The sequence below is a fragment of the Wolffia australiana genome, chromosome 13 (genome assembly GCF_029677425.1).
Source record: "Wolffia australiana isolate 7733 chromosome 13, ASM2967742v1".
Taxonomy (NCBI): domain Eukaryota; kingdom Viridiplantae; phylum Streptophyta; class Magnoliopsida; order Alismatales; family Araceae; genus Wolffia; species Wolffia australiana.
The window spans coordinates 2,447,933-2,473,263 of record NC_135847.1 but is presented as its reverse complement, the minus strand read 5'-3'; the positions used below and the strand labels follow the sequence as shown (position 1 = coordinate 2,473,263).

General features: G+C 37.8%; 3 protein-coding genes across 3 annotated transcripts; 1 reads left to right on the top strand and 2 right to left on the bottom strand.

The window, feature by feature from the left end:
• Positions 1-6,605: 6,605 nt before the first annotated feature.
• Positions 6,606-12,081, bottom strand: LOC144711045 (mitogen-activated protein kinase kinase kinase 1-like). Its single transcript, XM_078584959.1, has 9 exons — positions 10,862-12,081; positions 10,169-10,253; positions 10,032-10,094; positions 9,735-9,892; positions 9,086-9,161; positions 8,933-8,992; positions 8,727-8,834; positions 7,823-8,068; positions 6,606-6,736 (listed from the first exon to the last, which is right to left on the bottom strand). Exons 1-8 carry the CDS (start codon positions 11,722-11,724, stop codon positions 7,829-7,831), a joined length of 1,653 nt encoding a protein of 550 aa, XP_078441085.1. The 5' UTR covers positions 11,725-12,081; the 3' UTR covers positions 6,606-6,736; positions 7,823-7,828.
• A 1,843-nt stretch (positions 12,082-13,924) lies between these two features.
• SIRB (sirohydrochlorin ferrochelatase B) lies at positions 13,925-19,655 on the top strand. Its single transcript, XM_078584874.1, has 6 exons — positions 13,925-14,064; positions 14,255-14,478; positions 14,792-14,853; positions 15,320-15,430; positions 15,552-15,644; positions 19,298-19,655. Exons 1-6 carry the CDS (start codon positions 14,021-14,023, stop codon positions 19,409-19,411), a joined length of 648 nt encoding a protein of 215 aa, XP_078441000.1. The 5' UTR covers positions 13,925-14,020; the 3' UTR covers positions 19,412-19,655.
• Positions 19,656-20,842: 1,187 nt separating this feature from the next.
• On the bottom strand, positions 20,843-25,023 carry LOC144710987 (putative membrane protein At4g09580). The gene is made up of 4 exons (XM_078584873.1): positions 24,283-25,023; positions 22,388-22,658; positions 22,123-22,293; positions 20,843-21,174 (listed from the first exon to the last, which is right to left on the bottom strand). Exons 1-4 carry the CDS (start codon positions 24,537-24,539, stop codon positions 21,043-21,045), a joined length of 831 nt encoding a protein of 276 aa, XP_078440999.1. The 5' UTR covers positions 24,540-25,023; the 3' UTR covers positions 20,843-21,042.
• Positions 25,024-25,331: the final 308 nt, after the last annotated feature.

Here is a 25,331-nt window from a genome sequence, read left to right as displayed (position 1 = left end):
CTTGTTGTCAAGTTTTAAGTTGACCTACTTGGAAATTTACCAATAGGTTATACTTCCATACCGTAAAAGCATGTCTAAATGTAGACTTTCTACCATTTGTGTAGCACTGAAAACTCAATTTTTCTGTAACACTTGAGTTTCTATTCATCTTCATGATGAACTAAAATATTTCATTTTGTCTTCTCTAGACATCAATAACATATCTCATATTGTTTTAGTACTCATAAAAATTAGAGCTAAGACCACTTTAGGCCTCACACATAGAATGATGCAAATGATTATTTTTATTATCATGGTACAATGAACCTCTCTCATAGTTTTCCATCTGACCGTCTTGACTTATCTTTATAGATATGTATTCTCAATACATTGGTTGCTTCTCCTAAATCCCTTCATGGATAAGATATTTGACAGTCATTCATTTATCAAGGACAACATTAATAATTTTTTTTCAATGTGTAAAATGTCCTCTATATAAATAGTTATGATAACAGTTGTGCTCGTGCTGGTCTTGAAGTATACATGCATGGTTCATCTTCCATCAAAATGAAGACATGAGATTTGATCACTTTATCAAATTTCATATGCTAACTTAGGGCAGTCTGCTTCAATCCATAGAATTCTCGCAGCTTGCACAATTGGATGTGTAATTTTAGATTGTATACACCTTGATCCATTTATATATTCCATAATCATAGTGTGCTTCTGGTGGACTTTATCATGGCAGCTTGTTCGAACCTTTCTTCCATGAATTTTTCCTTTGAGCTGTTTCAATTTATCCATCACCACCAATCTTTATCAAAATATTCACTTACTCAAAATGGGAAATCATACCCTTAAGAGTGTTGACAAATTTACAAACTTAGTTGAGGTCCCTAGACCAAATTTTGAGAATCCATATGTTCTCGCTCATTCCAAAAGTTAGAACAGCATTTTCATATGTTAGAGATCAACATCTCTACGATTGAGTCTCTTGAAATTAACTCAAATCATGATGTCCAACATTATGATCAAGAAATCTAATCCTCTCTACCAGAAATAGGAAGATTCATTGGTATAGATCTAAACAAGTTCAGGACTAAGTCCTCATTGAATGAGGTTGTGATATTTTGGAGCTATAAGTTCTTTCCAAACTACTTTGCTCCCACTATCTTCTCATCAAATATTTGTGTATTCCTACAATACAGTCCTTTAGCTACAAAAGAGTTTTTTTCCTTACAATGGTAAAGTAGTATCTAAAATTTCTAATTTGAACACCCCTAAAATCCATACTTCTTAGTCCTCGACTCTATTTAATTGGAGTCAAGCCTCATCTTATGGGCTAGACTTCCCATCATTAAAGTTGAGCTTCATTCTATTTTCACAAATCTTATGGATTAGAATTCACAGATTTACTTGTTAAAGGGTTCAGTAGATGATGATAGCAAATTAAGTGTGTATTTTAGTGTCGTTGTGATTTAATTTTCCCAAATTTAATAAAATTAATAATTATAGAAAACTCAATTATGGGAGTGAGGCCGTCTCCACAAGGACTGGCCTTTAGAGGTGACTTTAATGCTTAAGTTAGGTTAATGGATAATTTAGGATAATAATTAGGGTAATTAAAGAGATAAGTTGTAGGTTGTGTAAGAGAAGTGATGATAATATTGAAGATAGTGGAGAAGTAAAGGTTAGTAGAAAGATGTAGAAAGGGAAGTGAATAATAATAAAAGGGAGAGGTAATGTGTTTATGAGAAACCATATTTTTATCATTAATAAATTTAATATATTTTATAGGTATTAGTGGTATTTTTAATTTTTAGACAAAAGAAATTATTTATCGAATTGCAGCGAATATTTTTAATTTGTAGTAGGTTAAAGGGAGGTAGTGGACGAGTTTTATATATTAATAAGATAGAGAGAATGACAATATACAATTCTTAGTAGAATATGGGAGAGTTTTTTATTTAATTTATAGTAGGTTATGTATAAGATAAGATATAGTAATGATGGGTTATTTAGTTATATGTAGATTAAAGAGATAGAGAGATATAAATAATAATTTATTAATGGAGATAGAAGAGAAAATAGGTGTTGTCTATTTTTAGAAGAATTAAGTAGTTAAATAGATAGACTATTTAAAAGTAATTTAATTAACTAGATAGATAGATAGAGACAGCAAGGTTAACATAAGATAGAAGGATTAAGAATATTATTAAGATTAATAAACGTTCATATTTTTATTATTTTATATTTATGATTATCTTAAAATAATAAAAATACAATTTATATAGGTAAATATTTTTAAGTGGTATTTTAAAATTATTTTTGATGAACGAAAATCGAAGGAGAAGTAGATAAATATGTCAACACCCGATAGGTGTTTGACAAATTGCCTCAAAGAAGCCCAATTTGGAATCTCTATGAGATCTGACTTGATAAATGATTTAATAAAAAATAGTTCAATCTATTTTGTTCTACTATACATTATCATCCATATCAAGTAGGGGGAGATACAAGATCTGCCATGATTCAGGAGAGCAAGGGTAGGGGCACCGATCGCCACCCCCTAGCATCGGTATGCATCCTTGCTCATCGTCCTCGGTGCTGGCATAGATCTTGGTCTTCCTTTACACTCTCTGGTACCATCCTGAGTGGTAAAATATGCCAGTGATGTGTCACTCTCTTCGTCTGCCTCGTCCTCCACCAGAAGGATCTCACACCGTTATCGCAGTTCCTGCAATGAGAGATGCCTAATTAGGTCTCCTGAGATCATTTTTAAGGCATGGGAAGACCTTCTGTAACCGCCGATAGCATGTACTGGCCATGGGGGGTCCTTGTAAGCCGTTTTATAGCCTATGGTGGTCCCCTTTTGCTGGAAACCACCGTCCGCCGGAGGAGGATGATGGCCAAGGGGGCAAATGACATATCTACCCCTTGGTCGTTGGATCTCGTACAAGTAGGTGTTCATGACTGTGATTTAATTGCAGACGTGGACCCCTTTAAATTTGGTGTAACCCCAGCCACATCATCAGCCATGTCAATATCTCTGCCATCCCGTTTCTCGCTTCTGTTTCATCCATTGAGTCCCCCCCCCATCTGCATTAGTGGTCGTGGCCAATCAAGAGCCTGAAAATAAAAGGCAGAGATAAAATAAAAAATATGATGTTATTATTTTGATCTCATTTTCCAATCTTCCTTCAGGAGATCGAAAGGTCAAAATTATATTGGAAACTTAAAACTGGCCTGATACACCACTGGCTTTCGGACGGGTTGTATGAAGCACGATAATAACTCCTTTTGATTTCATAAATATTACGACCCGTTGGACCGCGATCCCCATTTTTACTTCTTGGCATGGCCCGATGCACTACTAAAGAAAACTGGTTAGCGATTATCCCATATCAAAACAATTATAAAGTAGTGTTGCTATATAAATGCTAAGTGGAAATTAATATTGAGCAAATAACATCTTCTTCCACGTGTGCGCACGCTTGTCAACCGTGAGGCTATATGGGCTCATTGGGGCTCCTTGTGAAATTGGTGGGCTTGATCTTCCTTGTGCTTGCTCAAAGCACTCGCCGGCTGTAGCTGGGCTTGAGCACTTCTGCACTCGCCTGCCTACAACTGGCTTGAGTGCTTTGCTAGTAGCGCATGGCTATTCTTAACTAAAAATAAACCCTCTTTTATTTTATTTTATTGAATTGATGCCCTGAAAAGTGTACAATGCCCACTTGTGCGCGAATTAATTCCATAAAAGATAATGATTTTGAAACATGTTTTACATGAGAATGTATGGCCTTCAAAAACTAGGTATAAAATTCATTAAAAAATGTGTTTGTTAGCTGACTTCAAAATAAATGTGTGAAATGAGAATTTATACTAAAATAAAGATAAGGTCAATGAAAATGATTAGTAGAATGACTCTAAGATATGTATGTTTTCATGGCTCAAAATCAGTTCATCAGTAGGTGATAACTTGCAAATTATCATGATTAATTAATAAATTTTACATTATATTTATGTGTTTTAATGACTATATTTGCATGTTATTATATTAAAATAAATATAAATCATTTACCCTTTCATTTTTTTATTATTTCTGATTTTTTTATCATTTTTTACATGGAATTTAACCTTATTTCAGTGAATAAATATTTTTTACAGGGCTTTAAATACTTGGCTAAAGGTTGGTAAGTGTTTTCATGATTTTTCTGGAATTTTTCCATATTTTTATATAATTTTTTGACCATTATATAGCCAAGAAATGATTTTTACATATTTAAATAACATATATTTAATTTATTTAGCATTTTATAATATATTTATTTATATATTAAGGGGCATCCACGTCATTCGTCCGAAATTCAGGCGAATGAGTGGATAATTATTATATAAATATAAAAGAGAGAAGAGAGAGAGAAGAATAGTCAAAATAAGCGGCTTATGATTTAAAATATATAAAAGAGAGAAGAGAGAGAGAGAAGAATAGTCAAAATAAGCGGCTACGAAAGAGCATGAACTTTCGTTTTTGTCAGCCCGGCAGCATGAACTTTCATGCTTGTCTAAAAAATAGCATGGGCCAATAAGAAGACGCCACTTGGAGTCTTCTTATTTTTTTTGTCAGCCATGGTCAACTGCTGACGTGGTAGCCACCGTAATATATTCATCCTGATGGGAAAATTTAACTTTAAGAGTGGCAAAGAGTCAAATAAAGTGTTGGAACATAAATAATTATTTATTTAGTATCATTAGCACATTAATCATTGATTATATTTACATCCTTTTTATTTGGTTTGAGCCATCAAGTATCAAGATCAATGCTCATTTTTATGATTAATTTCATATCGATAAAATTACTTAAATAATTTTAAATCAGATGGGGATTGGTGAAGGGGGGAAGACGTAAATGTATGTATAATATGATTTAAACCATTTGAATCTGTGAAATGAAATAATCCATATATACATAAATCATGAATGATAGAGGAATAGACACAATAAAATTATCTTGGATTCTCATAGGCTACTAGGATCAAATGATTTTCTGCCTCAAGATGATGTCCTTTGTCTATGGATCAAATTCATCCTTAATTGACTCAATATGTCAATAAACATCAAACATCATGTAATCACCATTTACACTCTGCCTACATTCCTAATAGTAATTGGAGGGCTATTCGGGCAGAGAGGGAGATGATCCACCTATCCAAAATTTGAATAAAAAATATTTCAGAGTTTTCAGATGAATAGTTCTTGTCATCAACTACAGTTATTTAAATGATAGACTTTCCTGTGGCAGTACACATTTGACAGTTTTTCCGTGGCAACTTTCAGTGTATCTGATGTGTATACTGTGATATGTCCCTGCACGAACTGAGAATATGAAATCCCATACTCATTTACTAAAATTTTAATCTACAATTTTTTAAGGTTTATTATGTATTATGCAGGGAATAAGATTTCTTTTATCATGTTTTTAAGGTTTTCCTTTTTTATATTTTACTCCGGCAGTTTTTCCACGATTCAACGAAAGAATGTCATGTTTAATCATTTCCAATAATTTTTGTATATTATTTAATGATACATAATTTGTTAGATGGCAATACATGGTCAAATTAAATTTCAAAATCCTATTAAAATTTATTAAACCATCTATAAACTTAATAAAAATTGAAAAATCCATACAAATGACTCAAAATTCCATGAAAATCAAACAACCATTCCTAATATAAAATTCTTCATGTCGACCTCAATAAAATTAAGATTTGATCATGTATACCGATAAACATGTCAAATCACTGTAATCAAGGGAATAATTAGCATGTTATATGACATTTGTGAGGTGCCTCATATACCCTGCTCGACCGTCGATCAGTTTTTCTTATTGCTTATTGCCCAACATTTTTCCTCTTAATTACTTTTTGTAAAGCATGTGACAGAACTAAAAATAAATTTGGAAAATCTTAAATTGCCCCAAAATTCAATAAATTATGGGTGAGATAAATGAAGAAATTCTGAGCACCACCACAGTGCATATTTTGGGCCCTAATTTATGCATGTAATGAAATTCTCTAACTCCTCAACTACCATAATGTCTTAGAATTAACTGTAATAATGAACCCAGCTTGGAATTCATGAATTACATTTTTTGAAGCATCCTTGGTAATTCACTTGATAATTCAAAAAGGCAACCAACTTTAGAGCTGCTCCAAAATTGAAGCTTGTTCACAATTAATACTACTTGTCCTGTTTTGATGTTTTAGGTCATAAACCCATTTCCTAGTCAAAATATGAATCTTAAACACAATTACTATTACATTTCAAGAGATAAAAATTTTTAGACGACAGTCATATGCATTCCCTAAATTTAGGAGTTGGGACCCAATTAAGTTTGATCATCCATTTGAGGGTTCACCAAGACCATAATGATACAATCATTGTAGGAATGATCACATCCACTTTATTATTGCATAATCTAGGTCCAATTATCTATAACATGTCCCCTAAAATTTCAGTGAGATTATAGGAGAGACATTTGGTTCAAGAATTTGGAGGATTTGGGTGAAGATTTAGAGTGTTATTTTTTATATATTTTTTGTTTGAGGAATCTGAATGAAGCATAATTCTGTTTGTGAACTAAATGGAGTAAACTTTCATTACCTGAATTACTGGATGCACATTTCTTCCAAATAATTGAAACAATAAGAGAGGAATGCTGCCTCAGATAATCATCCAAATTGAAGTTTTCATCGACCTGGTAGCAAAAACTTAAGTTAGGACCAGATAAATAATCACTTATAAAGAAAGTGAGAGAGATACAGATAAACATAGAAAGTGGTAGATAGAGATGGATGGATGGATGGATGGAAAGACGAAAGGACGAAAGTCCGATGGACATACAGAAGGACGAACGGAAGGGCAGATGGACGAATGGATGGATAGACTGACAGATGGAAGCATATCATTATAGAGATAAAGATAAAGGAGATAGGAACAGATATACATGTGGACAAAGATAAAGGAGAGAGGTATAGAGATAGAGATACGCATATCATTATCCTGAAAAACAAGGTCAAGATTTTGCGCTATAGCGACATACAATTCAAACCAACATTTAGGAGATTTTTTTTCCATGTGGTGCAAAAAAAAAGCAACTACATAAGAGACATGGATGAATGGATGCACAGATATACATGTCGACAAAGATAAAGGAGAGAGGTATAGAGATAGTGATATGCATATCATTATCTTGAAAAACAAGGTCAACATTTTGCGCAATAGCAACATACAATTCATACCAACAATTAGAAGACTTTTTTTTCCATGCGGTAGAAAATAAAGCAATTGAATAAGAGACACGGATGAATGGATGAGCAGATATACATGTCGACAAAGATAAAGGAGAGAGGTATTGAGATAGAGGTACGCATATCATTATCCTGAAAAACAAGGTCAAGATGTTGCGCAATAGCAACATACAATTCAGACCAACATTTAAGAGAATATTTTTCCGTGGTGCAAAAAAAAAGCAATTAAATAAGAGACACAGATGAATCGATGAACAGATATACATGTCGACAAAGATAAAGGAGAGAGGTATAGAGATAGTGATAAGAGACATGATTTTTCATACCAACATTAAGGAGAATTTTTTTCCATGGGGTGCAAAAAAAAGCAATTAAATATGAGACACGGATGAATGGATGAACAGATATACATGTCGACAAAGATAAAGGAGAGAGGTATAGAGATAGAGATACGCATATCATTATCTTGAAAAACAAGGTCAAGATTTATTTTCAGAGAAATAAACATTGCATGGGAGAGATGAGCAGCATACCTTGTTCTATTTTGTAGCCATGGATGGGCGCCGCGGTCGGCGGGCCCGACCATGGGACGAGGAGTCAGAGCTATAAACAGCAGCAGGCGAATGCACAATGAAAGGATGTTCCAACAGCGCGGCTGCTGTCGGCCTGTCTTCTGGCTTCCTTTGGACGCACAATTGTATGAAATCACGGGCATCCCTCGACAGGCTAGTTGGGATCTCCGGTTTACCCCCTCGACCAACATGGAACAACACCTGAGGCTGCCACCCCACAAACACACGCACACGGAAAAACATAAGCAATTGATTCTCATGCCTGCATATCTACTACAGATAAGTAAAAAGTTCAGTCCTCTCTTTCTAAGTGATCTTTCCTCCCTCTTCAAATTTATTTTTGAAGTTTCTGTACATTTGGGAAGGTAAAGCCAGAATTTTCCATAAAGGAAAGACATAGAGGATTGATTTTCGTGGATGCATATCCTCCAAAGAGTGGGAGGTTCACCGATTAGTCGGGTGATCATCAATTTTATATTTCAAAAAAAAAAATCCTCCAAAGAGCATTTTTAAGTTCTGCTTTCTCTCCCTGAAAGATTTTGGAGTTTGACAAGGAAAGGCCTGACGAACTGGTCTGGTTTCAACGTCTGGGCGGGGTTAGATACTCCTGAGAGAAGTGTACACTTATCTTGGAGTTTGTTTACAATTGGGGAAGTCAAAAGCGAGAGGCATCCATAAAATAAAAATATAAGCATTGATTCCCATTTATAGATATCCAACTTTTCTCTTGAGAAAAATGATGACTACCAACGAATAAATGGCCATGGTTTTCTCTCTCTAAATTTTTTCAGCTTCCATAAATATTCTCATTGCGAGGAAATGAAAAATTCATTGGTTAAATTGATTTGATGTCTTAGTTGCGTACCCATTCTTGGTTTGGATATGGAACTTGCCCAGTCAGCATTTCCAATACAGTGCATCCGAGGCTCCATATATCAGCCGGGGCCCCATAGGCACCTTTTCGCTTCACCACCTACCACAAAGCATAATAGGATAGAGAGAGAGTGTCAGGCAACATGCTTGACCAGGTAATATCCAAGCTCAAATAAAAGGAAAGGTCTGTTCGCTTACCTCTGGTGCCATCCAGTACACACTTCCCTTGCATGACTTCAGTTCATTGAGTTTGCTAGTCTATCGTGAAGAAAAAAATGTTTAATGTTTGCCAAGAGGAAAGAAAAATAAAAGGGATAAATTTGGGAAGAAAACTGAACTAGTTAGCACAACCTGCTTTGCCAATCCGAAATCAGCAAGTTTTACAGACCCGCTTGCGTCAACCAGTATGTTGGCGCATTTGATATCCCTACATCAGTTAGGATAAATCGACGGTCAAAAAGTTTTCATCAAGGATCGGAAGTCATAGAATAGTCAAACTAGTTTACTCTTGCAAAGATATAGTTAACTGATATCCTTCATCCGAATTTGTTTTAGCATGAATTCCCTGGAATTAGTTACAGTGGCAAACTTTTAAGAATTTATAATTATTTTATTTCATTTTTATTTGAAAAATAAGATCTGAATGTAAAATCAAGAATAAAAGTTTATGATACGAAATATTATAGTACATGTTCGTATAAAAAAATGAGGCCACTTAACGTAGTTTTACATTTGTTGCATTTATCAACTACTTAATATGACTTTTTTACATTACTCTCCATCTATTTACAAGTAAACATTACTTAATATGTATACGTCCCTTTATTTATTTATTTTTCTTTGAATCATTATGAAATCAAATACATTACATTTCCTGCAGAGGTATTCACTACATATGACATAAAGTAGAGTCCCCGACGAAACGCCGAAGGCATGATTTACTTCGCAATCCTTGAATTGCCAAATATTTGATTTATGCATTTTAACTTTGAAATATTACCTGTGAACAACACCTCGCTCGTGAAGGTATTCTAGACCATGCAATATCTGCCTTGTATAAACAGACACATGGGAATCTCCCAACTTGTAATTCTGATAGAGATTCGCCAGCGAACCCTGGGTCACGAGCTCTAAGAAAATGTATAGATTTGACTCCGCCTGAAACATTTCATTTTCCAAAATTAATTGTTAAATAAATGGAACAATGAAGAAGAAACGCCGCCCAATTTCTTCATCCAGTAAAAGAAAATACGAAATGCATAAAGGTATCATAGAATATGATTTCAGACGAAATCACCTTGTCCGTCCCGTAATACTCGACGATGTTTTCGTGTTCGAGTTGACTTAGCAGAGAAATCTCCTGCGCAAGTAAATTACAGGGAAACATATGACTCGCAAGAGCAAAAAAAACTAGTTAAAATCATCTGAATTTACCTGCTCAAGTTGAAAAATGCATTGCTGGGCGTTGGTTCCTTGGTCAACTAAAGAAACCTCTTTAACCGCAAAGAAAAACCCATTGCTGAACAAAGGAAAAATACAAAAAAATCCGATCAGAGATTTATGCTTAATGTCTGATCAGAGGTTTATTCATCTTCCAACCTAAGAGAGATGGTCAAAACAACTAAAAAGATGGCGGCCGAATGTTTAATTATCATACGAAGCAAGAACCCTTCTCAAAGTTGAAGCGATTTCTTCATCTTCCATCCTCGAGGAGATGGCTAAAGCAAGTAAAAAGACGAGGGCCAAATGTATAATAATCATAACAACCAAGAATCATTCTCAATTCATCATCCTTCCTTATGGAGAGAGAGTCAGGGCATTTAAAAAGAAGAGGATCGAATGTATAATCTTCGGAGGAACCAAGAATCTTTCTCACAGTAGAGAAGATTAATCCATTCTCCACCCTCAGGGATATTCTCAGAGCACGCAAAAACATGAATTCAGAATATACAATTTTCATAAGAAGCTAGAAACATTCTCAGAGTGTAAAATAACTATCCTTCACTCTCAAAGAGAGATCAGAAGAACTAAAAATATGAGGGCCGAATGCATAAACTCATGAGAAGCAAGAAACATTCTCACAGTAGACAAAGAAAAAATTAAAAATAAAAAGACGAGGTTACTTACTCGCTCATCCCCTCGAACACAGTTCCAAATGACCCACTGCCACGCCTCACCCCCTTAGTCCAAAATATCATGTTGCGCTTCAACTTTGCATGGGGAGAAATGAAGTACTTCCCATCCACAAGTCCAGAGGGAGAATCACCCGTAGTGGAGGTTGAAGCCGAGCACGATCCAGAATCCGTGGCCTCTTCACCCATTTCTTCTTTCTCTTCGTCATCATCTTCATCATCTTCATCATCAGAATCTCCAGATTCATCGTCTTCATGATCAACCTCCGGTTCATCTTCTTCAGAATCAGAAGATTTGATCTTTTCTCCATTTTCTACTCCATTGGAAGGACCCAATTTGTCGACCGGATCCCAAGTTGAGCGTGCGTGATCTTCTAATGGCAGAACTATCGTTGGAGGAGCAATAAGCTTAGGAGGGCGAGGACCTTGAAGAGATTGTGAAGTGGAAACCCTAGGACTCGGATTTGGTATTTCAATCGAGGAAATTTCAAGAATTTGTTCTTCTTGATCCATCTTCTTCTCGATTCCTTCAAATGGTGTGGGAACCATGCCGGCAGCTTCTAGATCGGCTGGAGTGATGGCGAAATCCTCGGGGCTTGAAACTCCCATTCTCTGGAACAAATTATTCACCTGCTCGTCCATCTCGCCGTTGATGCGGAAGCTGTTCTGGCTGATGAAGTAAACCGACGGCGTAAGCGACGTGGAAGGGGAAAACTCCGCGGAATTAGATCGGAAGGCCTCTGCTGAACCCATGGGGTCGTATTCGATGTTCTTCTCCGCGTTCCATCTCTGCAGCCTCGGCTTCCCCCTTCTCGGCGTCTTCTTCCTCCCTTGCTGCAGCGACCGCACCAGATCCATCTCGAACAACGCAGCAAAGCAGCTAAATCATCCCCAAAACACAAATAAACTAGAAATCCCTGCCCTGCGGAAGAAACAACCGATGAACGCAGCAATCTTCCTCGAATTTCCGCCGGATTCCACCAAAATTTCGTGATTCCGAGCAAGAATTCGAGTTTGCACCGCCGATTGAAGATAATTTGAAGAGGAAACACAATAAAACTACAAATCCACAGCCTAATGGAGAAATCTAATTGAAAAGAGCAACGATTCACGGCCGGAGAGACCTTTCCTCGATCATCTCGTATTCAAATCTGGTCGAGAAATTTTCTGCTGATTACCTCTTCGCCTCTCCAGCTGGCGAAAAAGAAGAAAATGATGGACAGGAAGAAGAAGATGAAGACGACGTCGCGGAAGCAGTCATGATATTCTTACTCCGTCTAAAGCCACAGAATCGCTATTTACCACGCTCTGGCCTGCGACTCTCAGGACTAAAGTGGGCGGAGACGGTAACCGAAGCGTGAGAGTATCATCGTTGACTTTAAGCTGCTTAAGGTTGACTTTCTCCAGCCATTAAAAACTCGCCCCAAATATTATGACGTCATATTGACGTTAAATATAAATTTATGAAACTTGGGAACCAAGCTGCCAGTCATGATACTCTCACTCCCTCCACACTAGAATTGCAGGACAGATGGCTGATTCGTCGTCCGTCGTGTCTTCGTCCTTACATGTGGATGGATGGAGGCATTCCCATCATTAGTCATCAGTCATCTGTTTGAGATGACGTTAAATAACGGACGGACGGACAAAAGTCCGTCAGATGAACAGGTGGATTTCTTAGATGACGAAGGACGGATGGACGAAACTCCGTCAGATGATCAGGTGGAAATCTTAGATGACGAATGACGGATGGGCGAAAGTCCGTCAGATAATCAAGTGGAAATCTTAGATGACGAATGACAGATGGACGAAAGTCCGTCAGATGATCAGGTCGAAATCTTCGATGACACATGACGGATGGACGAAAGGCTGTCAGATGATCAAGTGGAAATCTTAGATAACGAATGACGGATGGACGAAAGTCCGTCAGATAATCAGGTGGAAATCTTATATGACGGTCCCGTCATTCAATCATCCATCCATCCATTTGTATTTCGTCATCATCACCACTCCATCATCAGTTCCATTCAGTTCGTCCATGACACAGGAAGGACTCCCTCCCTCTCACTCCCATCCCGTCCTTCGTCCGTTAAGGTTTGCATCTGATCACCCGATGGACTTTCTTCGGCCAGTCATTTCCATCATTCACTGTAATCTCGAAACAATAACTGATGACTAATGATGGGAAAGCCTTCATCTGTTCCCAGGTATGGATGATGATCGACGAGACGACGATGGATTGGGACAAAACAGATGACGAGTTAGCCTTCTGTCATGAAATTCTAGTGCGAAGGGAGTGAGAGTATCATAACTGACAGCTTAATTCCCAAGCTTCATATATTTAGACTTTTGTTGATATGATGTCATAATATTTGGCAAGTCAGAGAAAGTCAACTTTAAGCAAACCAAAAATAGGGTTGTACATTTAGGACCGAGGACTGGGTTGACCAGACCACAGGTCCTCCATTTGAGGGTGGAGCAGTTTGTCAAACAGGGTTAGACCCAAGGGTCAAACCGGATCGGAACTGGAATTATAATATTTAATATTTTTTGATAAAATTATAAGAATATCAAATCCAACTTGACGGAGAGGTTTCTATTTAGCTCATCATAGACATTATATAATGTAGAGTATATTTGACATTACTATGAACATAAACTTTGACAATGACTAGTCAACCTGACCAGACCGGGACCGGAAGAGAGAAAGGCGACGGCAGCACAGGGCCGACTACGGCAACGACCGAAAGACTCGACGGGAGCGAGAGCGGGGGAGTCATTACTGCGTTACGAATAACTCAATGGGACTGATGATGGAACGGTGACGATGACAAAATGAGGACGGATGATTGAATGATTGAATGACGTAACCGTCATTCGTCCACGTCCTCCGTCCCGTTCTCGGGCTGTTGACTCTCGCCCCTTGAAAGGGAAGGAGACTGGTAACAGAAATTTGAGAATTATAAAATTGACTGGAAGGAAGGTTAGTTATTGACTTTTACCAGTCTTCTTTTTTTACTTTAATTATGACGTCATATTAACTAGAACTATAAATAGTTGAATCTCCACAGTTAACTTCGGATAGAACACTCTTCTTCTTCTTCTTCTTCTCTGACCAGTTTCCTTGGCGGATTGATCCTTGATTGTTGGTGGAATGATGGCCTCGACGACGGCTTCGAGTCCAGTTTCAGTCGGCAGGTGATCTAATCGCGAGTTTGATTCCTGTTCTTTGTGAATTGTTATCCGCTTTCGGATTGCAAAACCTAGTCCAGTTGTTTTCGGATCGATCTTGTTCTTTGTGAATTGTTTTCTTAATTTTATGTTTTATCCGAAATTTGTGGTCTCCTATTTTTTTTTAATGCTGACGCCGCTTGACTTTGTGGCATAGAGGTCCTCAGCATAGGAAACACTTGAGAGCTTCGTCAGTTATTGCGTCCCCGAAGTCTGTGAAGTTGCGCGGAAGTTCTTCGAATTTTATGTCTCTCTCCGGCGCACCTTCTCTGAGTCTCAGAAACGAAGGATATGGAGGAGTAAAATGTTTGGTTGGCCCTGCGGATGGCGTCATCGTTGTTGATCATGGATCTAGGCGTCAAGAATCAAATTTGATGCTGAGTAAGTAGAGAATTTTTATTTCTTGATTTTGGAACTTTCTTAAACTTTAATCAAATGTGACGATGAAAAAGTAGAGAATTTGATTTCTTGATTTTGAACTTTTAAAATTAAACCGTAATCGCATGGGATACTGAGTTAGTAAAGAATTTGTATTTATCGATTTTGAAACTGTAAACTTAGACTTTAATCCGCAGACGGTTTTGTTTCTTAATTGTTGCTACCATCTTTTCTTGAAAACGGTTTCTTATCTCAACAACCTAGTGGCGATTGTATGAATGTGGGTAGACAATTGATCCCTTTCTTCTTTCCACAGATGAGTTTGTGAAGATGTTTATAAACAGAACCGGGTACCAAATAGTGGAACCAGCTCACATGGTACGTGTCTTAGTATTTTCTCCCTCATCTTTCTCATTAACAGAGATTTTGCTCGACTATCAAACAGTGGAACCTGAGCGTATTGTGCACATTGCAATCGTATTTCCTCTTTAATTTTTCTCCTTAAGAGAGATCTTGCTTTATTTTCATGGTCCCATGGTTTCTATTAATTTGTCCTTTCTCATTTCTGAACGTCTTGAATCTAATCTTTTTCCTAATAAGGGCGTTCCCTTCATCGTCACTGTTTAGTTTTTATCCTAATCGGGGTTATAACTCTTGAAAAATTGTGTCAACCTTCTCTTTATCATTCAATTCTTGAAAGCGTGTGAATTTTTTGGGGAAGTTTAATTTTCAACTTAATTTTTTGGAGTTGCCTGCTAGGTGAATTGACAGATTTTAAAAGGTCAAACAATTTTTATTCAACCCACTTGCTGTATAACTTTATTCATCTTCTTGTTTGATTCAGGAACTTGCAGAACCATCTATAGCAGACGCATTTAAATCTTGTGTGGATAGAGGAGCTACCCGCATCATTGTCAGTCCACTCTTTCTTTTCCCTGGACGGCACTGGAACCAGGTCTGCTTCGGTTTCTTCCACCACCATTTTCCATGATTTTCCTTCCGGAAATTCTCTGAAAACAATTATATGTCCCCCGGAAATATTGAAAATAACGGCACTTCGGGAATTTCTTTCTTAGGACATTCCATCCCTAGCTGCTGAGGCTGCCAAGGAGTACCCGGGCATATCTTACATCGTTACTGCCCCTCTTGGTCTCCATGAGCTTCTTGTGGTAAGCCCTCTTCCGTCTTGCTCTACCTTCTGAATTTTTTTTCGTCAACCCTTAATATTAGAGTCATGAAAGCCCGGTTAAGCTTAGTTTGGAGTGATGTAGATCGGTTCATACTTCTGGTTACAAATTAAACCCCAGCTGGAATTCTTATATCTTATTCAATCACTCATACATCGAGGAATAATGAATCAATCATTATAGGACATTTAAGCCTAGGGCTAAGTGATGTGGGCCCAGGTTGTTGATTCTGAACTGGAACAGGAAATTGATGCAAACCTCGAAGCCCTTCAGTATTTATGTAATTACATCTATTGTCCCTCCTTTAAATTATTGAACTCTCGTCACTGGAGACATCAAAGAGCATTTGACAAGTTGGTTTCTGTTAAGATCCCGACAGAATAAGTTCAAATTGGAAGATGCAATGGTAGAGAACTCGACACAGAAGATATCAACTCTGTATTCAAGATCCAATCACCAATCTTGTAGAAGAAAAATATATTGACCGCAGATCCCAAATAACAGGCAAGACTCGAACAAACAATGTCTACTGACGGTAGTAAGAAGAAGGAACAATTTCTAGACAGATAGAGTTATAGGAACTACTCTCCTGTCCAAATCATGGTTGCTGGTAGCCAGATCGGTCTTCAGCAACTCCACGCGGAGGAGGATCTCCATCTACACAAATGGGGCGAGCGATGTAACCACTTCTTGATAAGGCCATAGAAGGATGCCCCCCACTGTATATATAGAGGTCTTCCCATGCTTTATTCAAAAACTCCCACGTGCTGCCTCAGTTCACATGTGCGGAGTTTGCCTTGCGCCTCTTCTTGCTTTGGTAAGTCTTTGTCAGAGGCTTGTCAGTTTCCTCCGACGATGTCCATTCTTTCGTGTTCCTAGTGATGACTCCCATTTCATGTGATGTCCATGCCGCTGGCCACCCTCTCCTTCCTTTGTTTCACGATGAGAACCTGGTGGGTTCATATCACATGCCATGTTAAACAGAATTTTGCCAGAACTGTGCCGTTATGTTTTTGGGTAAAATTGGACAGTAGTTGGAATTTGTTGATCGTGGAATCCGCACTTAGGGACACCTTGTGAGACCCAGGAGTGGACTATACAAGCCATGGGAAGTCTTGCCTCTTCATCATCTAAAGGGCTGCAACCAGAGGACGTGGGGGCCCTTTAGATCTTGTGTGTACTTATTGATCATATCTATTCATCATATTGGGAGGTCCCCAATTTATTGGGTGACCTTCCCCTCATCTTTTCAATTACAAGTCCATTTACCCTTAGGACTGAGAGTTATAGATTATCTGAATATTTTTAGACAGAAATGAAACAGTACTTGGAATTTAGCAACATTTGTGATAGATTATACATCGGTGAATTTCCAAGAAGTTTGATATGCAACTCGATAAGATTGTAGAGAGTATCAATGTAGCTCAATTAGAATGATATCGCAAGATTAGGCGATCCCCTCCCTCGGTGGCGCTCCTTCCCCTTCGACGAGACGACTCCCTCCACGTTGGAGCTCCTTCTCCTCGACGAGATGGCTCCAGCTCCTCGGTTGAGATTCTCCTTTTCCCGGGCGGTTCCCCTTCTACGACGAGCTCCTCCCTCCAGTTGGTTACGCGAGATTCCCGCCTCCTCCCTCGGTGGTACTCCTTCAAGAACTAAGAGAACATGAATGCTCCTACCTGTGCGGGCTCTTTATTTATAGGGTAGGGGGTCCCTCCCCCATCTTGTTCACTAGTCTTGGTCAACGGTCTGTTGACCCGATCTTGGCTTCTTCCTTCTTTGGTATTTCCGGGAATAGAAGTTATCAATCACTAATTCATTTGTCAATCACTAATTCATGGCCTTAGGGTTATCCTTCGAATCTTTAAAATCCACTGGAGCTGGAAATGAAAAAGTAGTTGGAAACCAGATATCGTGCCAAATCACCTACCCAGGGTAAATGGAGACTGAAATTTAAGTATAAAAAGCCCAGTGAAGCTTTGTACTGAGATGTGCACTGTCTTAAAAATTTTGTATAGAAGTTAAACAGTGTTACGAGTTCCAAAGTCCTTGTGAATCATTAATTGTCAGTAGGGATATTTTTGCAATTTCCCATTATTAGGATTCCTATTCCTATATAAGGGTAACAAATTTTACAGTTTAAGTGAGTTTGGTTTGATCCCTACATAAGTGAGTCCTCCCACAACCCTACTCTTATCTCTCTCTCTGTCCCTGTCTGTCTCTGATACGACCCTGACGTATCTAGGCCTCTTTCGTCATTTACCCCAATAGGGGCATTAAGGTCATTTGGACCTTTTGTAATCCCTTTAAATAGAGCATCCCTCCCTTGAGGAGGGTAGCCAAGAAGTAACACAAAGATGAGTTTGGCTCCCTCCGGCGACGTACATTCTGCCGGACCCCTCTCGTAAGCGACGTCCATTCCGCCTGCCCTCATCCTGCCGTAGTCTATCCCGGCACGCCGACGACCATCCCGGCGTCTTCTCCCTCCCTTCTCGTCTTCTCACTGATACGAACCAGCAGGTTCGTATAATTGGTATCATAGCCAGGTTTTGATCCTGGGACCTGTGGGTTATGGGCCCACCTCCAGCAGGTTCGTATCAGTCTCTTTCTCTCCCTATCTCCTCTCTCTATTTCCCTACTCTCTTTCTCTCTCTCGCTTCAGCGCTCAATCTTGATTGTCTATCGAGGGGATTCAATACAAAGGGAGACTTAACTTCGGGATTCATTAAAGCCTCCCAAAGATTAGGACTGAGATGTGAATCGTATGAATATTTTGAGATAGAAAACTAAATAGTAGTTGGAATTAGGATATTGTGATTAATCACTTGAAAATCAGCGATTTTTTGCCCAACAGGTAGAAATCCTGAACCGCATTTCTTTTATTCATTTTTTTATCATGTTACTGTGGCAGAAACCCAAGCTTATATCTGATAATATCACATTATTATATTAAGTGATGGATATATTATGTGATACGATCTCCAAACCCTTATTAGGGGTATTTTCGTCATGAAAAAAATATGCAAGAGATGAATCCAAATAGTAATGATGGAATGTTGAATTGACTGTTTCTTTTTATTTTTTGGGATTTTTCTAGGTCAATATAAGCAAGAATTGTTGATCACTTGAAAACCGTCTGAATTATATATGAAGACTGTTGCCAGCGGGGATTCTCCAGTAAGAATGAACAAGATAAGTGGAGAACTTTAGGGAAGAAGAAAGAACTCTCTATACATCAAGAACGACCTTACTCCACCCATTTAGGGTTCAAAGTTATATATAAGTGTCATTGGGCCAAAGAAACACAAAAAAGTATCAAGATAACGGTCGGGATAACGGCTAGTGCATGAAACTGTGCGCCAATGGGCCAGGCCCATTGACGAGAACCCATTCAACAAAGACCCTTAATTTCTTTCGCCAATGGAAATAATTTTCCCATTCAGGAATTGGGGGATACAGAATTTATACGGCAAACAGCGCTCATCCTAGATTTTCTAATTTTTTCTTTTCAGAGCTTTTTGAATTATCTTTCTTTTAAAGTCATTTTTATCCTAGATTTTTTTTTTTCTTTTCAGAGCTTCTTTAAGTATCTTTTTTTTTCAAAAGTAATTTTTATGATTTGGTTAAACTTGCAGGATGTGATGAGTGAGAGGATCAACCATTGCCTACTCCAGGCGGCTGGAGAAGCTCCGGAGTGTGACGTTTGTGCTGGGACCAATAAATGCCGTCTCCGGAGAGACGAAAACTGAGAAATTTAGAGAGAGAGAGAGAGAGAGAGAGAGAGAGAGAGAAATTGAAAGAGACACAGAGAGAGGATATGTTCTATTGTTGCAGACCAGCATTTGCAAGAGAAATGAGTTGTAAAGATAATACTGCCATTGAAAGAGATAGAGAGAGAGAGATACCGAGAGCAAGGATGTGTTCTCTTGTTGCAGACCTCGATTCGGTAGTTGGAAAGATAACACTGCCATTGAAGCGGAGTCTGTTTTATCACGAGGATTCCGAGGTAAGTTTGCAAAACTTTATTTGATTTTATGCGTCTGAATTTACATTTTCTGATGCTTCTATGGGAAATTAAGATTTCCATATGACCAAAAGACCCTCCCAAAACCAAATTTCCTGATGTCCATTTTTAAGTTGGATCCTACATCCCCTATTTGAAACCTAGAGAGAAAAAGAGACACAATGCTGGAGAGAAAGTTATAACTTTTTGTGTATCTCGGGTTTCTACTTGAACATAAGTTTATGTAATCTTTCCATGTCATCTGCTATTTTTAGGGTAGAGAGAGAGAGACACAAGAATATTGAGTGAGATGGATTTATAATTATGTGTACTTTGGGTTTCTTCTCTGATACTATCCCCGACCCTACTTAGGGGCATTTCCGTCTTTTGGCCACTATGGGCATTCGTGTTTTTTCCTTCGTAACTTTCCCTTTAAATTGGGCAACCCACCCTTTAGGAGGGCGGCCAGAAGAAATATTATGAAGTTGAAGTTCCTTTCCTGCCCTCAACATCTACGATCCTCGTCCCTCGTGATTCGCTCTATTTCATTGCCTCTTCAGGCGGCTCATCCATGGTCGATCCCTACCTCCTCCGTCCATTCCCGTTCAACTCTCAATCCCGGGATCTTTAATCTCTCGTCTCCCTCACCTTCTCCATCGCTGGATCGAGGCATATATAGATTTAGAGATACAGACAGAGATAGACATAGAGAGAGAGATATAGATAAAGAGAGCGAGCTGAGACATAGAGATAGAGATAGAGATAGCAATATACATACAGATAGAGATCGAGATAGAGACAGAGACAGAGATAGAGATAGAGATAGGGATAGACTTAGAGGTAGAGAGAAAGTTAGGAATAGAGATAGATATAGAGGTATAGATAGAGATTGTGAGAGAAATAGAGATAGAGAGAGAGATAGATAGAGATAGAGATAGAGACAAAGAGATAGAGAGACAGAGAGAGATATGGATGAAGATAGAGATGGAGATGGAGATAAAGATAATTATAGAGATATAGATAGAGATAGAGATAAACATAGAAATAGAGAGAGATATAGATATAGATAGAGATAGGGATAGAGATAGAGATAAAAATAGAGATAGAGATACAGATGGAGATAGAGAGAGAAATGGAGATAGATATAGAGATACAGATAGAGAAAGAGACAGAGATATAGACAGAGAAGGATCGAAGCATTTCATTATCATTTCTTATGGGATTACATAGATGACGACGCGACCTACGTGGATCGTATCGTTCTCGTATACAAGTCTGTATAATTCTTCCACTCTATAAGCATGACGGGACGTAAGTGTCCACGTCATCCGCTACCTGTCATCTTGGGAACGCGGCATTGTACAGGTGGCGTCCACGTCATTCGTAGGTCCGCTTCCGCTTCAAAATTGTGGGGAGTATGGCAATGGATCCTATTAAGAATAAGACGACTAGCGTCTTCATGTCGTACAAGTCCCGGACCGATCGTAGCTCACCCAGCGCCTGCCCTGCCTGAAGAAACCATAAAATGAATTTGAACAATCTAAATAAATTATGAAAACCCAACTTTCTTTCATAACTTTTTTTTACTATCAATAATTAGCCTTGATCAAGTTTTTTAAGACTCACTATGCTTTTGAAATGAAAACAAGACTTTAGTTTTTGAATAATCTCAAGTATTATTGTTATATTAAAAAAGATTTTTGATAAAAATTGAATAATTCGATTTATTTTGCTTCAGTGTGACTTTCTTATTTTTTTGTAAAATCTTGAGAATCATCGTCATATGAAAATAAGACCTTAATCAGACCCTAAATCAAGTCTCTTCTTTGAATAAAATTGAAAAATTATCTTAATATTGATTGATATTTCTAAACAGTAATAATCATCATCATCAGAAGACCAGTAATGATACAATCAGATACTATCTTCCCACATTTCCTTCACAATATCTAATTTAGAATTGTTTCTCCCCAAATTGCCACACTTTTCTTCATTTAAAAACTTGATATCGTCATCCCATGAAAAATAGTTACCTGATCTGAGAACCCTCTCGGGGAAATTATTGAATGATTTTGAATAATTTCCCTCCATATCATTGTAAAAATCATTTCTTTCTCTTTTTTGTCTCAGACAAAAAAAATCGGAAAACATTACCTCGATATGAATTCATACTCCTAATAAATATTTATCACCTCCATCAAATGAGCAATAAAAACGCAGTCAAAATGTTATCTTCCCTCACAATATTTAATTCGAATGCTTTTTCCCCAAATGGCAATTTTTTTAATCAACACCTTGATCTTTTTATCTTTCAAAAAGAAAACATCTTGATCTTTTTCTGATGAACATAACTGAATTATTTCTGTCAATATCACTGCAAGTAACATTTTTCTCTCTTTTTGGTAGTTTCAAATATTAAATAAAACAGATAGAAAAATACGAAGGACCGATACTTACCTTGACAGTGATGTAAGAAGATGGGATCAGACCAATCAGAGTGGCGAGAAAGAAGACACCGAACGGAATATCAACGATGGGAGACGCCAAGTTGATGAAAGTATTCGGCAAACTCGGAGTTATCCTCAGAAATAGCATATAATTAAGAAGCTTCTCGCCGCGCTTCCCAACCTAAAAATCATGATCAGAGAGAAAGAGAGAATAAGTCCTCCAAAAAAATGATTTTTTTCTATTTTTTAGTATTTTATCTGTTCTGGGTCTTAACCTCTGCTTGGAAGAGCCTGAGTTTTTCAGGCCATAACCAGGAAATGATGGGTTTTCCAATCAGCTTGGACAGCAAATAGCAAGAGGATGCGCCGAGGGTTGCCGTAAGAACAACCAAGAGACCTCCTTTGAGCACGCCGAAAATCGATCCGGCGAGCAGGGATAAAAAAATGGTGCCAGGAATCATAAAAGTCTGCATAAATATGTATATTGAGCAGTACCCCAACATGAACTGGGCTTGGTGATTGTAGGCGAAATCGGCGAGGTTATCCCTGGAGAAATGTAGGGTAAGATTAATTGTCAAAGCATTAGCTGGAATGGTCAAACCATGGTCAATACATCCTAACCAAGGTCAACTCATGGTCAACCATTAGACAATAAAATGTAAAAGTAAAATTTCCGAAGATTCTGAGGAAAGTTATTAGAGAAGAAATTCGGTTGATCCGTGGAAGCTGAAGAAGAAGATTATGTTTTGCAATATGTATAATAAATTAATTCCATAATCAGGAAACACAATACAAATGAGAAGAAGACACTGTGTCTAAGCATTAACTGGAATGGTCAAACCATGGTCAACACACTCTAACCAAGGTCAACTCATGGTCAACCATTAGACTATAAAATGTAAAAGTAAAATTTTCTGAAGATTCTGGTGAAAGTTATTAGAGAAGAAACTCGGTTGATCCGTGGAAGCCGAAGACGAAGATTATGTTTTGCTATGTGTTTAATAAATTAATTCCATAATCAGAAACATAAATACATATAAGATTATGTTTTGCTAGTTGTTTGTTAAAAAAAGAATACTAGTTACTGTGTAATTCTATTCGAGCCTTGTTGATATTGACCCAGGTCCGGCTCATAACGTAATGACATAACTTCGTATTAGGAAACTTGATATGAGTAAGAAGAAGACACAGTGTTTCATAAAAGATTCAGAAGCACTTTCTAATATATCTAGATGATGAATCGCCGTCGTCATCATCAGCCTCGTCATCGTCATCCCAGTCTATCCTTTGATGTTAATTTGGCACCATCATCATCATTGTATTTCCAAAAGCCATCATCATCATCACCATCATTCATTGGTTTCCATGATAAGATGGACCATTTAACCATGGTTTTCAAATCATCATCACCATCATTCATTGGTTTCCATGATAAGATGGACCATTTAACCATGGTTTTCAAATCATCATCATCATCATCATCATCGTCCTCGTACATTAGTTAAAATTGTGGCAAGACAGATAAGGATGACTGATGAGGAGATGGGGAGGTTATAAAACTACTTTCGATTGACATTTTGAGTTTCCACATTTAATATTGTTTGTGTTGGTGGCGTACTTTGGGATTGATTCCTCCGTCATCAAAATGTAGAAAATCTTTCATCTAGAAAATCTTTTATCCAGCACACTCAAAATTATTAAAAAAAACGTAGGAAATATTTAATCCACTGCAATTCCTCGTTCTACTCGTTCATTAAAAATCTAGCCCCAGTTGAATATGACTAAATATTTACAGGAAAATTCGGTGGAGGGGAAAATGTAGGATCAGTGCAAGCGGAAAATTTACAGTCAGAATCCTTAAACATCAAATCCTCAAAAAATATCCCCAACGATTTAAATAAGAAGTCAGAATTCATCAGATGAGATATTAATTAACAATTTTGCCAGTTTCTGCAGAGCGAAAAAATATGCCAATGATTCAGGACATCGACTTTGTAAGTCGAAGAATTTCATAGCTCAAGAACTCGCACAATAGTTCTCCTCAAAGATGAAACTGACATGATCAAGGTAAAATTTTCAGAAAAAGCATACAATATTTTTGTAATAATCAAGTCTTGATCAAGATCAATCGCATTAAAAAATCACGAGCCAGTAAATTTGATGCACTTACTTCAATTCTCGAATGTCAGAAATGGAGCGAGGCAACCGAAGGACTTCTCCATACTCTTCCGCAGGCATGCACAGGTATACCAAGAAGAGCCCAGTAGATAACAGGAAGAACAGAGATGAAGCAGCCATGAACTCCCATCTGGTCAACGGGAATCGAACATCCATCCGAGGTAATTTCTTCGATGCCGGCGAATCCTCATCAGAACTACAACTTCGCCCAATTTCTTCGTCCCTTTGCATGTTTCTCTGCCCTCCCATCGCGGAATCAACGAACAGGAATCCAATCAACCTAAACAGTGGGAACGATCCGAGCAACTCCGCAGCGTAATCTAGCCAAAAACCTCCGATAACAGCTGTTTCACCACAAATTTGAGTCCCGAAACAGATTTACATGATCGAGCGTGTACAACAGTTGAATAACACAATCCAAAACCCCACTGTCGCGGTGAAACGGAAATAAACCGAGAGATTGAGAAGGATCTGAGCAACTGCGCATCGAAATCTAGCCAATAACCACTAATAACAGCCAATTCACCGGAAATTTGAGTCCATCAGAAGGATGAAATGCGCGGGCAGCTCAATACCTCGGGATCAGCCGATCGAACAGATTTCCATGTCCCGAAGCTCGAAGAAGAGCAGGAATTCATGAAAAAACAGCAAAAAACAACAAAATCGGGTTGAAGATGCTCGATTTGTTGGCGATCTGCTGATGTTCTTTGCTCGATTGGGCTTTATAGGGAAGACCAATCTTAATCTATGGAGATAATCTTAATATAGGTAGATTTATGTCTCTTTTTTAAATGAAGGCCTTAATAAAACCATTAATTAGTATTAGTCTTGATTTTGTGAAAGAATTGTACTTAAGATTTACAATTTGGTAGAGTAGATTGATCAAACAGTTTGGGGAAGAATTATCTGGGGGATATTCCTTTTGTTTTTTGTAAAATAATGTGTATTTTTCTGATGATTTGATTATTTCTTTTTTTGTAAAATAATATGTATTTTCTACTGATTTGGCTATTTGATATTTCTTTTGTTTTTTTGTTAAAT

Excerpts from the sequence above, each read along its gene's own strand:
- LOC144711045 (XM_078584959.1), bottom strand. The coding sequence starts at position 11,724 with ATGGATCTGGTGCGGTCGCTGCAGCAAGGGAGGAAGAAGACGCCGAGA. Across the intron at positions 9,162-9,734 it reads GAGCGAGGTGTTGTTCACAG|GGATATCAAATGCGCCAACA; the intron begins GTAATATTTCAA and ends TAACTGATGTAG. Across the intron at positions 8,069-8,726 it reads CATATCCAAACCAAGAATGG|CCTCAGGTGTTGTTCCATGT; the intron begins GTACGCAACTAA and ends GTGGGGTGGCAG.
- SIRB (XM_078584874.1), top strand. The coding sequence starts at position 14,021 with ATGATGGCCTCGACGACGGCTTCGAGTCCAGTTTCAGTCGGCAG. Across the intron at positions 14,065-14,254 it reads AGTCCAGTTTCAGTCGGCAG|AGGTCCTCAGCATAGGAAAC; the intron begins GTGATCTAATCG and ends TTTGTGGCATAG. Across the intron at positions 14,479-14,791 it reads AGAATCAAATTTGATGCTGA|ATGAGTTTGTGAAGATGTTT; the intron begins GTAAGTAGAGAA and ends TTCTTTCCACAG.
- LOC144710987 (XM_078584873.1), bottom strand. The coding sequence starts at position 24,539 with ATGGGAGGGCAGAGAAACATGCAAAGGGACGAAGAAATTGGGCGAAGT. Across the intron at positions 22,294-22,387 it reads TCAGGCTCTTCCAAGCAGAG|GTTGGGAAGCGCGGCGAGAA; the intron begins GTTAAGACCCAG and ends CATGATTTTTAG. Across the intron at positions 21,175-22,122 it reads CTTCTTACATCACTGTCAAG|GCAGGGCAGGCGCTGGGTGA; the intron begins GTAAGTATCGGT and ends TGGTTTCTTCAG.